This window comes from Hyperolius riggenbachi, chromosome 6, assembly GCF_040937935.1.
Source record: "Hyperolius riggenbachi isolate aHypRig1 chromosome 6, aHypRig1.pri, whole genome shotgun sequence".
Taxonomy (NCBI): Eukaryota; Metazoa; Chordata; class Amphibia; order Anura; family Hyperoliidae; genus Hyperolius; species Hyperolius riggenbachi.
The window spans coordinates 381314957-381328694 of record NC_090651.1 but is presented as its reverse complement, the minus strand read 5'-3'; the positions used below and the strand labels follow the sequence as shown (position 1 = coordinate 381328694).

Sequence of the window (13738 nt, the reverse complement as noted above, 5' to 3'; positions counted from 1 at the left end):
ATTTTCTGCTAGGAAAGTGTTTTACAGTGGGAATTTCTTATCAGTGAGGGTCACACTGCAGTCACTTCCTGTCTGTGTCAGGACTGAGTCAGCCACTTACATACCTGATATTTAACTCTTTCAGGCAGAGAAAGAAAAAAAGGAACACAGCATAGTTATTTGTGTGCTTGGCACTGTACATACACGTCTATCTCATCATGTCACATGCCACCTCGGGTATCCTTTAAGAGAAAATCAGAAATTAGAATTTCACTAAATCCATTTGCACTTCCCTATTGCATAGTACTAAACAGACATATAGGGTTTGCTCACACTGCTCACACTACAAGAGCTTTTTAAGCGCTAGGGATTTTGAAAAGCTCTTGCTATTGCAATGCAATGGGGGATTACATAGCTCCGCGTACGTTAAAAAGGGGTGCTGGGAAAAAAGGGCGCGGGGTTTTAAACGATAAACATGGATAACGTTTAAAAATATAATGCACTATATTTCGTTTAAATATTCATTTTTATAAAGTTATAAATCATTAAATAATGTTCATGAAATCGGCAAATGTGAAAACGTTAATCTTCCGTTTAAAAAGTGAAATGTATAATAACGTTTTAAAAAAATTAGTAAGTAACCCTCCCTGTACCTACCCCTAACCCCTAGACCCCCGTATTGGTGGCTAAACCTAAGACCCCCCTGGTGGTGCCTAAACCTAAGACCCCCCTGGTGGTGCCTAAACCTAAGACCCCCCTGGTGGTGCCTAACCCTAAGACCCCCCTGGTGGTGCCTAAACCTAAGACCCCCCTGGTGGTGCCTAACCCTAAGACCCCCCCTGGTGGTGCCTAAACCTAAGACTCCCCTGATAGTGCCTAAACCTAGGACCCCCCTGATGGTGCCTAAACCTAAGACTCCCCTGATGGTGCCTAAACCTAAGACTCCCCTGATGGTGCCTAAACCTAAGACCCCCCTGGTGGTGCCTAAACCTAAGACCCTCCTTAGTGATCACTGTATTGCGTGTAGAATAATGTTTAAGAAACAGTAAGGGATAAAATATATTACAATTTACGTTACGTACTGAGCGCTTTATTTTGTGAATAATAATGTTTTACAAACAGTAAGGGATAACATTTAAAATAATGTTTTATTGAAATAGGAAACGTAAATCATCACAAGCAGTTATAAAACATTAAGAATCTTTGGGCGCCCTTGGAAAACGTTATTATTCTCAGGCGCCCTTTTTTCCCGTTCGGGGGCCAGGTAAACGATAGTTATTATGGGAGTGAATGGCGGCGCCCGATTTGTCCACTAGCCTCCTGCGCCCTTTTTTACTGTTACCCATTGCTCCAGTGAGAAAACACACATAGCATTACATTAGCAAGAGCTTTTAACATCACAAAGCACTTAAAAAAAGCTCTTGTAGTGTGAACAAGGGCTTACACTTTGTAAGTAACCAGTAAAGCATGTCTGTATCAAGGAAATCAGATTCCTAAATAAATATATGAATTATTATAAATATTTCTAGTGTATGAATTATTTTACATAAATAAGACAAGGACAAGATGAGATAAAAATAACTATACAGTAGCTTGTCTATATTTATCTGTTGTGTATTCTTTTTTTCAGTGACCTCAGGACCATACTTGCTAATGGAAGGATGTGCCACAGAAAACGTTTGTGACCACAATAGCGGGATTGTGTCAACCATCGTTAATGGGCAGTTTTCTATCAATATCACATGCCTGAATGCCACAATCTCCATTCCTAGTAAGTCTACAAAAAATATAACTGTCTGTTTGTGTTAGTGGTTCATAGTGGTTTCTAACTTAAAGAAAACCTGAACTGAAAATTAAAAGTCAAAATAAGCATACACAAGTCATACTTCCCTTCCATGTAGTCTACTCCTCAGTGTCTTTCTCCTGTCCCGCGTCCTATTTGTTCACTGTGATCAAGGAAACTTTCCGTCCTCCATTTTGAAAATGGCCATTACCCATAACAGCTTTCTGGTCAGCACACAGTTAAACTGCAACATCGCCCACTTGAGCCATAGGGAAACATGGACATTACCTGGTACATCAGTTTTCCTCTCAGCTATAACTGACAGCAACGGATATTTTACTGACAGCAACTGACATATTTCAGATCTGACAAAATATTGTCAGAACTGGAAGGGATTGTTGTCAGAAGAAAATGGTGAGCTTCTGAAAGGAACTGATGACAAGATAACAGATAACTATGTAATATTGAAGTTACCTCATGTGTTCATTTTAAATATTTTTACTCAGTACAGGTTCTCTTTAAACACAAACACACCCCTAAATGCCACCTTCTATTTCCCCATGCTTTGCTCCAAGACTTCTCTAGGGCTTCCCCCAACTTTTTGGAATTTCCTCTCCCTCATCCAATTAAGCTGTCTTCTGCCTTCAACTCATATAAATAGAAGCAGGTAAAAAGGGTGCATACACCAATGGGTTGAAAAGGGAGCAGCATACAGTACAATGTTATTAGCGGCTCTTGCGGCACCAAAGGGCTCACAATATTTAACAGCAATATGAAGTCTCAATACAAAAATCATACAGTGGAAATCTCAAAATGAAAATCATAGATTTGAACCGATGACCCAGTGCTGCAGGGTGAGAGTGCTACCCACTAAGGCACCCAGCCAGGGCACTATCTGCATGAAGTTTGTATGCTCTACCCAAGTCTGCATGGGTTTCCTCCTAGACTATGATGGACATGACTATGGTACGGATTAGATTTTGATCTTCTCTGAGGGACAGCTAGTGACAAGATTAAAGGGGCATTGGCGAAAAATTGTAAAATTTAAAATATGTGCAAACAAAACAAATAAGGACTTTTTTCCAGAGTAAAATGAGCCATAAGTTACTTTTCTCCTATGTTATTGTCACTTACAGTATGTAGTAGAAATCTGACAGAAGCAACAGAATTTGGACTAGTCCATCTCTTTATAGGGGATTCTCAGCAAGGCTTTTATTCTTTATAAAGATATTCCCTAAAAAGGATTTAAACAATGATGCTGGCAGCTTCCCTGCTCACTACACAGTTTTTTGGCAGTTAGACAGAGCAACTGCCATTCGCTAAGTGCTTTTGAAAATAAACAAATCCCTGAGAATCCCCTATGAAGAGATGGACTAGTCCAAAACCTGTCGCTTCTGTCAGATTTCTACTACCTGCTGTAAGTGACAGCAACATAGGAGAAAAGTAATTTATGGCTCATTTTTCTCTGCAAAAAATGTAATTTTTATTTGTATATGTTTGCACATATTTTAAATTTTACAATTTTTCGCTATAGTGCCCCTTTAAGTTCCCTGTAAAGTGGTGTGGAAAATGTCAGCACTGTATAAATACTAAATAATATTTATATTACGGCAATAGGAAGTCTCAATACGGAATGGTTGGAAATGCCAATTTCCGCCAATGGCGATTACAAATTCCGTGGATTTCTGATTTAGTTCTGACTTCTGTTTTCTGGATTCTGAATCTTTTTTTGTCATTTTTTGCATTCTTTGATTGGCTAAATTCGTCCGAGTTGACGCTGCCTTCTCTGATTGGTCCAATGCTTCTGAGCTCTGTGATTGGGCTAAAATTACAGAAGTGTAGTAAGGTAGTATTTCTGCAGAAATCCGATTTTAGAGGTTTTTTTTTTTTTTTTTCATTTTTTGCATTCTCTGGCCAAATACTTCCATGTTGACTTGCAGAAATCCAATTTCAGTTTTCCGAGTTCCAATCGAACATGCAGATTTCCGATCAGAAATGCGGAACTTTAATTTTTGTGGAATCCAAAGGAGCGCCCCTATTCTCAATATCAAAAAAACATATAATGGAACTCACAATATGAAAAACATTGGGAAATTCATAAGCCAATAGGGAGTCTCAATACGATAATCCTATGGAAATTCATACAATGGCAATAAGAAGTTTTGATACAAAAATCACATGGTGGAAGCCCCTGGGCACCCACATTACCATGTAAGGCCACTAATTGTGGCTTTGCATGGGGGGAGGGGTTTATGAGTTAGGCATTGGCAGAGGGTGGGTTTGTCTGGATCTCTCCTGTAGTATGTCCTGTCGGTTGCCAGGCAGTTTTAATTCCTCTGCTTGCATTCAGTTGCATAGTTTTGGTTGCATTCGCAATAAGTGTCATTGTCATCTGCAATCACTCTGCGGTTCAGAGCAGCTCAGGATGCTGTTATGAATCCACCCATGACTTGTTGCAGCCAGACAGCGATGAATTCCCTACATGTATGTTTCTGCATAATATTGCATGCATTTGTAATAAGTCTTTCCCATCTGCAATCAGCCTGCAGTCTCCAATCAGAGTAAGGCCCAGTGCACACCAAAACCTCTAGCAGATCCTCAAAACGCTAAAGGTTTATGCAGCAGATTTCAGAGCATTTTAGAGAGGTTTTCTAAACATGCCTAGCATTTTTTGGAGCGTTTTTGTGTAGCAGATTACAAATATTGTTACTATAAAAGCTGTTACTGAACAGCTACTGTTACAAAAACTCCTGGAAGACCGCTCTGATCTAGCATTTTTCAGAGCAGTTTGAGCTTTTCCTATACTTTACATTGAGGCAGAAAAGCTTCTGCAAACCGCAAAAGTGCTGCAGGAGCCACGTTTGCGGTGTGCAGCAGGCCTAACACAGGATTGAGTGGTTACCATTCAGCTGTGTTGGAATTTGCATGCCTGCTCTCATTGGGTGACGTCCATATAAAAGTCTCCTACTTCATGGACACTTTGCCCGTCATATTGTTCCGCTTTGACATAGCTGTTTGCTGAGTCTTGTGTCTCATTTGGAATTTGCCTTGTCATGTTTCCCTGTGGATGGTTGCTGTTCCTGCTTGGGTTAATAGCAAAGTCCTTAAAGCCCTGCTAGCCTGGAAGCAGCCATCACCGCGGTAGTGATTGGCTAGCTGATCCTGTGGATGGGACTATAGCAGCGGTTGTGATTAGTTACGCTCCTTCTCATTCTGTCTTCTTTGTTCCTGTGTGGATGTTTGGCATCGCTGCGGTAGCGATTAGATTGACAAACATTCCTTCATTTCTGTCTGTTTGTCTGTCCTTGTCTTGTTCAGTGTGGTGGATAACACATGCTCAGTGCTGCGGTCGCTCTGGGCAACCATTGTGTCTTGTTTATTGTGGTGGTTATCAGAAGCTCAGAGCTGTGGTCGCTCTAAGCAATCTTGCTCCCTGTCATCAGCAGTTGGCTGATGGTGTAATGGTTAAGGGCTCTGCCTCTGACACAGGAGACCAGGGTTCGAATCTCGGCTCTGCCTGTTCAGTAAGCCAACACTAATTCAGTAGGAGACCTTTGGCAAGTCTCCCTTACACTGCTACTGCCAATAGAGCGCGCCCTAGTGGCTGCTGCTCTGCTCTGGCGCTTTGAGTCCGCAAGGAGAAAAGCGCAATATAAATGTTATTTGTCTTGTCTTGTCTCTAGTCTGCTACTCCTGCTGTGATCTGTGTTGTCTCCTCCACAAGTGCACCGCACACTATTGTCTGATGTTGCCCAGCCACATTTGTCTAGCTTAGTGGCCTCTGACAGCACTCTTGTCTTCCTGGCCTCAGCCTCTATACCTTGCACATTGAAGTCCTGCGGGGCAACCGTATTTGGGTAGGCGCACTGGTGTCCCGTTCACGTGGGGCTTGGTGTATCGATGAAGAGTATGTTATTAGATTGGTGTATAGAGACTGAAGGAAGGTGAGCGATCTGCCAGGCCCTTCCGGGTTTAAAGGACACCTGAAGGGAAAATTAAACTAATGAAATAAGTAATTGTATCTGTCTTCCTTGCCCTAAAAATTACTTTTTAAGCTATTCCACGGTTTTATTTCATGTTGAAATGTACTTTTTAACTTTTAACTGTTTTATTGTTTTTGCTCAATGACACATTCATTGAAGTATGCCAGAGCTAAAATCTATGAACTATTGACCCTTTTTATCTCTTTCCTGCTCTCAGAAGCCATTTTATGCTAGGAAATTGTTCTGTAGTTGGAATTTCTCATCAGTGAGGGTCGCGCTGTAGTCACTTCCTGTCTGAGTCTTGACTGAGTCAGCCACTTACATACCTGATATTTAACTCTTTCAGGCAAAGAAAGAAAACAAGTAACACAGCAAAGTTATTTGTGTGCTAGGCACTGTACATACACATGTCTATCTCATGATGTCATGTGTCACCTCGGGTATCCTTTAAGGTTTAGGTATCTGTAAAGGGAGCATTCTGTGTGGGAGTAGGGTTAAGTTAGGTCATAGTAAAACATCAATAAAGATTGCTGACATTTTACTTACAGGATTTAGTAGGTAATATTGACAATTTTTTAAGACTTTCTCATTGTTTCCCTTGTTGATGGGCATTTTGTCATATGGAAGATGAAAAATCATAGCATAGTATGCAGTTTGCACACTCACTCGCCCTCATGCACACAAACACACCCATAAACACACACGCTTGTATGTAATATTATCAAGGGCACCAACAAGGTGTTGAGCCCTAATCAAAGAGATGAGCGGCCTCAGATAGTCAATTGAGATTTAAAAGTTTTTATTTATCTTTTTTCTTATTGTACATAGTTTTGCTGTAAAAGTCTAGTCCTGAGGACCCATCAAAATGCCATCATGCTTTGCACAGTATCAGGGGAAACATGCCTGGGCAGTTTTCTTTGATGGGGTGGAGCTTAGCTTTTGTGCAGCCAAAAATGAGTCTTGGATAAGAAAAATAAAGTTCTGATGCTTTGAAACTGTTAAAGAAACACCCAGCCTTTTCAGTGTAGCTGAGTAGATTTTTAGTCTGGAGGTTTACTTTAATGATCATCACTTTAAGGATATTCTCTTAATGTGATTGAGTGGACAGCTCTGTCTTGAACTGCTAGGTTTCCAATAGGTTGTGGCAAACTAAGCCCACACTACTCGGCCAATCACAATCCTTTGTGCTGTAGAGGGTGCTGTGATTGGAGAGCTGAGGTTTCCTGCTGGGTCTCCTGAACTAGACTAGTGCCATTCTGCGTGAGTACAGGACCGGGTCAGTATTGTTTACTCCATGAAAGCAGCAGATTACAGTAATATTTGAGACTAAAGCATATTTTCTGTCTTTTCTTTGGTTCCCAGCTACTCGGCTGAACTGTATCAGTTGCAGTGCTGATTCCCAGGCTCTGTGCTCCGGACCCTCCATCACATGCCCCAGTACTGCCGATGTCTGCATATCTACTTACACCCAAACACAAAGTAGGTGCATGCCGTGCATAGTGTTTGCAATGTTATGCTTTACAGTAATGAACGATATATACTGTTGCCTTCTGCGTACCTTTAAAGAGAATCTAAAGTGTAAATAAAGTCATGAGATAAATAAGTGTATCTACAGTCTTACTCCTAAAAACAAGGAACACCAAGAGCCCCAATAGTGTAATATGTACTGGTAAATGGTTACTAGATAGAGTAAATATGAATACTCACAAACCAGGGTTACCATTAGGCAACCACTGTAAAAGTAGGTGGGGAGATATTCCTGACCCCACTCATGAATAAGAAGTCACTCTCTGTAGATGAGAAAAGGGGGGTTCAACCCTCCACCCAGGGTGGACTCAATGTTATGCAGGAGAACAGAGGCGCCAAAAGGATAAAAGGAAGCTAAATGAGCTTAAAAACCAAATTCTTGGTAAATAGAGGAGGTAGTGGTGGACTTACCTCCTCCAAGTAGACACACAACGACTGTAGTAAACACAGTCAATATATTTTATTTATAAACTCCAAATATGCAACGCGTTTTGCATGTTTGATCCCGCTTCATCAGGCAATAACAACGTAGCAATAGCATATGTGGTCAGTAGAAGAGCCAGGTGGACAGAGGAGCCTGGACAGAGGTGCCTGGCTCTTCTACTGACCACATATGCTATTGCTCCGTTATTGCCTGATGAAGCGGGATCAAACCTGCGAAACGCGTTGCATATTTTGAGTTCATAAATAAAATATATTGACTGTCTTTACTACAGTCGTTGTGTGTCTACTTGGAGGAGGTAAGTCCACCACTACCTCCTCTATTTACCAAGAATTTGGTTTTTAAGCTCATTTAGCTTCCTTTTATCGTTTTGCTGCTCTGTTCTTTTACTCCTAAAAAGGATTTTTTCTGGATTCCCATGGTCTTCTTTTATAGTTTTGCATGTTTATTCAACTCCCATACAGTTACATTTTGAACTATTGAACTTATGATCTGCCCTGTGCTCAGGCAGGGGTCACACTTGAGAAAAACTGCAGTGTTTTGCATACCAAAAACGCATGTAATTATAGTATATGGTAACGCTGTGTTCCCGAATAGCATTAAAAAAATACAACCTGCACTACTTTCCCACACAACCCATGTGTTCTCATTGAAATCACTGGTTATTGTGGAAAAAAACAGCACACAAATGATCCCCCCCCCCTTTCTCCCCACCAACAGAGCTCTCTGTTGGAGGGGTCTGATTGCCCCTCTTGTGTTTATTTATTTTTTATAAATATTTATGTTCATGTTTTTGTAATTTTTTTTACTGTTTCTGTGTTTTGTTTTGTTTTTTCTTAGAAATCCCCTCCCTCCCCCGAGCCAACCAATCACGCGATTGGCTGTCATAGGCTTCTACCTATGAGAGCCGATCGCTCTCTTGTCCCCCAGGGGGACAGCCGTGTCACATGGCTGTCCTCAGTTCAGCGCTGCTGCCGATCACAGCGCTGTACTGTGTAAATAAACAGCGATCACGCCGTCTAACAGTCTCCCGAGCGGCGATAGCTGCTCGGAGACTGAAGAGGGGGCAGAGCTCCGCCCCCCGAGAAGGAGATGCGCGCGCACCCTGCGCGCAATCTCCTTCAGTAGCCGGCTCCAGGACCTGATGCCAATAAGGCGGTCCTGGGACTGCTGCTGCGGTCACGCCCATTGGCGTGAGGTGGTCTTAAAGTAATTAAGCATTGGTTGAGTATTGGTTGGAAGTGTAGTAATGTACAGGGGAAAGCCAGACTGGGGAGCCCTTTGTAAGTAAGAGCCACAAGCTTGAACTGTACTTTGCTTGACCTCCAGTGGAGGGACAGAGATGAGCAGTTTCTAGGTAATGAGAAGAGAGGTGGACGTAAGAAGAGGAGGGGTGGAGGTGAGCAGAGGAGGGGGGTGGTCATGAGCAGAGAAGCTGGATCGAGCAGAGAGCTGGAAATGAGATGAGAATTTGAAGAGTCAAATGGAATGGATGAGTTCTGGATTTACTGCAAATGTGTCAACTATCTACTTCATTGGTAGACCACAGAGCATGGTGCTGCAATGTTTTAGGGGCATTGGATGAGGGTTTGCGTTTTAGTTGCATCTTGCATAAGTATAGTTTAGTTGCAGAAAAAAACTAGACGGTTTAATATGAAATTATAATCATGAAAAATTGCTTTAACCTCCTTAGCGGTATGGACGAGCTCAGCTCGTCCATTACCGCCGGACAGTGTCACTCAGGCCCTGCTGGGCTGATTTTCTTCAAGTAAAAACGTGCACACAAAGCCGGCACTTTGCCAGCCGCGTGTGCTACCTGATCACCGCCGCAGCGCGGCGATCCGCCACAAGCTCATCGCGGCCTTTCTTGTTACTTCTGATCGCCGTGGGCGATCAGAAGTATGCATCGGGAGCGCCCTCTAGTGGGCTTTTCATACAGCCAGGGTGGTTAAAAAAGCCCTGGTAGAATATGATGATGATGATGATGATGATGAATATGAAGAATTTAATGATGACAATGATTGAATAAGATTTGTTTTGTCTCATTTGTTTACCTTAAAACGTACTTAGTTATTGAGCTGGGAATAACATCGTGGACACTGGTGAGAGGATGTGGGCAACCATCGGTGTGCAACCAGCCTAGATATCTGAGTAACCAGCAGCTAACAGTCAATATGAACACCAGCTGCTGCACAACCAATAACTGCTACCCTGGAGAACCATTAGGCAAGTATCTCTACCCTGACCTCCGACCAAACAACGCTAAGGATTAAATCATCAATCGTCAAAGTACAGCTTAAAGGGCACCTAAACTGAGAAGGATATGGATATTTCCTTTTAGAATAATACCAGTTACCTGACTCTCCTGCTGATCCTGTGTCTCTAATACTTTCAGCCATAGCCCCTCAACAAGCATGCAGATCAGATGCTCTGACTGACGTCAGACTGGATTAGCTGCATGCTTGTTTCAGGTCTGTGATCCAGCCACTCAGGGATGGTCGTAGTCAGCCAACTTTGCTACGCTGGAACTACGCGTAGTTTTACACAATTAAGCTTAGCCAAACTACGGCTTCGAAATCCAATATTCGCTTCGTATGCATTTCCTAGACTACGCGTTAAAATACTCAATTACGCGTAGTGTGAAGCGTAGTGTATGCGGATGCTTATGCCCGTATGCAGAAAATGTTATGCATGAATTCCTCTTTAAATGCTTATACCGGGACCTCTTCTATACGTACATTCCCCTTTCCAATGCGTACATTTGTAAGCATACAATCGCACGCGGAAAATTAGACGCGAGTAACGCATTCGTAGTTCACTCCGCAACACACTTTAAATACGCATAGTGGGCGTAAGCTACACGTAGCGGTAGTTCGCTACATGTAAATTTGTAAGCGTAGTATTGAAACTTCACCTACGAACTACGATGTGTTTCAGCTCATCCCTGCAACCACTACTGCAGCCACAGAGATCAGCAGGACTGCCAGGCAACTGCTATTGTTTAAAAGGAAACATTCATATCCCTCTCAGTTTAGGTTCCCTTTAATTATTCCAATCAATTATTTGGACAGGAATTTACAATGAGAAACCATAATGCAAAATTTTTGAAAAAAATAAGTAAATAAATCTCTAATTGTAAGCAGGAACCATCATTTTGTATCTCCTGTAAGTTTTGCATATTTGCATGCTGGATTTAGCAGTTAGATAGCACAGCCCCCATACATGCTATTGTCACCAGAATTTCTACAAATGTTACGGAGAATAGTAGGTACTAGTCAAAAAAAAAAATCATCCAGATGTTCGGCATATTCGGCCGAACACCGAGCCTAATGAAAGTCTATGGGGATCCGAGCATGCCTGCTGGAGGGGACGCAGCATGAGGGGAAAGCCATGACCCCCCCCCCCCCCTCCCTCATCTCGGGGCTCTCCCCTCTGCGTTTCCCTCCAGCTTAAAATAGTATGGGCGGGCAGCAGACAGATACATACCTTCTGTGCGTTCCACGGATACTCCTCGCTCTAGTGTCTGACGCAACTTCCTGTTATACATACCGCATGGTGCTCGGCTGAGCTCAAACCGAACCCGAACACCCCGATATTCGGGGAATAACGAACAGTGGCGAACACTGTTCGATCAACACTGGTTCTGACGTACTGTACCCCATACGTCAGGGCATGCAAAGTGCCTATCAGTGTCCTGACGACGCCCCTGCTGTTAACCACTAAAGTCAGCACAAAATTACACGTAGATTAAGCAAAATTACGAATGATTACACAAAGTCAATTGAATTCACTAAAAGTAATTATGTATGGGCATAATTGTGAAAATGTACACAACATAAGCTGGTAACAATCATCGCTTCAAACTGTTGATAGGATATTAAATCACAACTTGTATGGGCCTACTGTGATTTCAGGAACCCTCTGCTTTTTGGGATGGGATTTTTTTGTCGTAATGTTTTCAAAAATGAGTACAGGTAGTCCTCGACTTACAAATGCCCGACTTACAAACGACCCGCTGATATGAACGGCATGGATTCTGTATTTCCATGGGAACAAGTTAACATTGTTTTTTTTCAAATTTGACACCTCAGTTTTTGAGAAAATCAATTTTAAAAAAAATCAAAGAAAAAATGACTTTTAAACTTGTATAAACAGGTACAGAGGGCAGAGGTGACACAGAGGGGAACACTGGAGGCACAGAGGATGTACAGGGGACAGAGATGGCACAGTGTTCCGACTTAAAGAGAATCTGTATTGTTAAAATCGCACAAAAGTAAACATACCAGTGCATTAGGGGACATCTCCTATTCCCCTCTGTCACAATTTCGCCGCTCCCCGTCGAATTAAAAGTAGTCAAAAACAGTTTTAAAAAGTTTGTTTATAAACAAACAAAATGGCCACCAAAACAGGAAGTAGGCTGAAGTACAGTATGTCCACACATAGAAAATACATCCATACAAAAGCAGGCTGTATACAGCCTTCCTTTTGAATCTCAAGAGATCATTTGTGTGTTTACCTTTTTTCCCTCTGCAGCTCTCATCCACTGAATAGTGACAGCCAGGCTGATCGTTTCTTCCTGCAGACAGCTCTGCCCGGTGTCTGTAATTCCTCAGTATGTGTCAGCCAGCTCCTTTCACAGCCTACAGAGGAGGATTTTTATCCAGCTCTCTTATCTCACTGATAAGAGAGCAGAGATGCTGCTGGCTTATGTAAATAACACACACACTGGAGTGTGCATAGAGGGGCCTGGAGAGGGGTGTGCATAACAGATCAGCACGGAAGAGTTGGCAACCTTCCAGACACAGGGCGACAAGTCTGACAGGGGAAAGATACATTGATTTATTACAGAGACGGTGATAGTAGAAAGTGCTGCAGTAAGCCAGAGCATATTAGAATAGATTTAGGAAGTTGTAGGATGATAGAAAACAGGATGACATTTTTGTTACAGAGTCTCTTTAAGAACAAATTCAGGTTATGAATGAACCTAAAGTCCCTATCTTGTTAGTTAACCGGGGACTACCTGTATATGCACTTCTTTACCGCATGCCACATGTGATTTCTTATTAAAAATCATTAACTATGGTAACAATTGCTAATGTTGAAATGCAGACAAACACTAGGATAGGAAGGCAATTTGCATTTTTCAGTGTGATTTTGCATTGCCTGAAATTGAGGCAAGGGTACACTTGGGGAAGCACAGGCAGAGTGCCTCAGAGTGTCTGAGCATAAAGGATATTATGTCAAGTCCATTTTACTGTCTGACTACCGTGTTTCCACCGTATAAGATGCACTTTTCCTCCTCAAAAAATGGGGAGAAGAAGTCCCTGTGTCTTATACGACAACGGCAGAGAATCTCCAACTTACGAACGCCCGCCAATATGAACCACCGAATCGCCAACTTGCCCCAGTCAATTTGGGCACGATTGCAAATGGAGCATTTTCTGTACTGCCCTAGGTGCTCATTTTAAATTGAGCAATTATTGGCCACAGCAGAGGCAGTAGACCAGTAGCGGCACCTGAGCAAAATAGCACTGGTGGAGTTCTGTTAGTATACAGCGGAACTATGTAGGGACGGAGTCAGGCGTGTGGTTTTGAGTAGCTATTTAGCCACTCACTGGGAGCAGTAGTGCACCGGAGTTTGGATACAGCCGCTACCCTGCAGTCAAACTGTTTTTTTGATTATTTAGCTGGCTAGGGAAGTTAATTACCGGGTTTAGTACATATTTCGTCATTTGGCATGCAGTGGTGTTTCCTGGTACTAAAAGATAGATAAAAATGCAACATCATTCTTGAGCAAGATTAAATGTTGTGATCAGCCCCCTGAACAGAAAGTGCCAAAAGGGAGTGTCTGTAGATAAACTGTTTTACTGCAAAGTTAAATTTGGGGAGGATGTTTACAGCCTACACTGTTCTAGCGGCAGGCAAATACCAGATGCATCTTCAGCTTTTCCTTCATACATAAATGGCTGTTAAATGTTTCAATAATTTTTGTTGTTGTTGTTGTTTTTTATGCTTCTTTTAGTT

General features: G+C 42.2%; 1 protein-coding gene across 1 annotated transcript in view; it reads left to right on the top strand.

Annotated features, from left to right (window-relative positions):
- LOC137522301 (urokinase plasminogen activator surface receptor-like) overlaps nt 1-9987 on the top strand; it is a 42587-nt gene extending 32600 nt beyond the window's left edge. The window contains exons 6-8 of the mRNA XM_068242333.1: nt 1610-1750; nt 7108-7224; nt 9785-9987. Of these exons, the coding sequence (XP_068098434.1) occupies nt 1610-1750; nt 7108-7224; nt 9785-9987 (461 nt within the window). The remainder of the gene's footprint in view (nt 1-1609; nt 1751-7107; nt 7225-9784) is intronic.
- Nucleotides 9988-13738: the final 3751 nt, after the last annotated feature.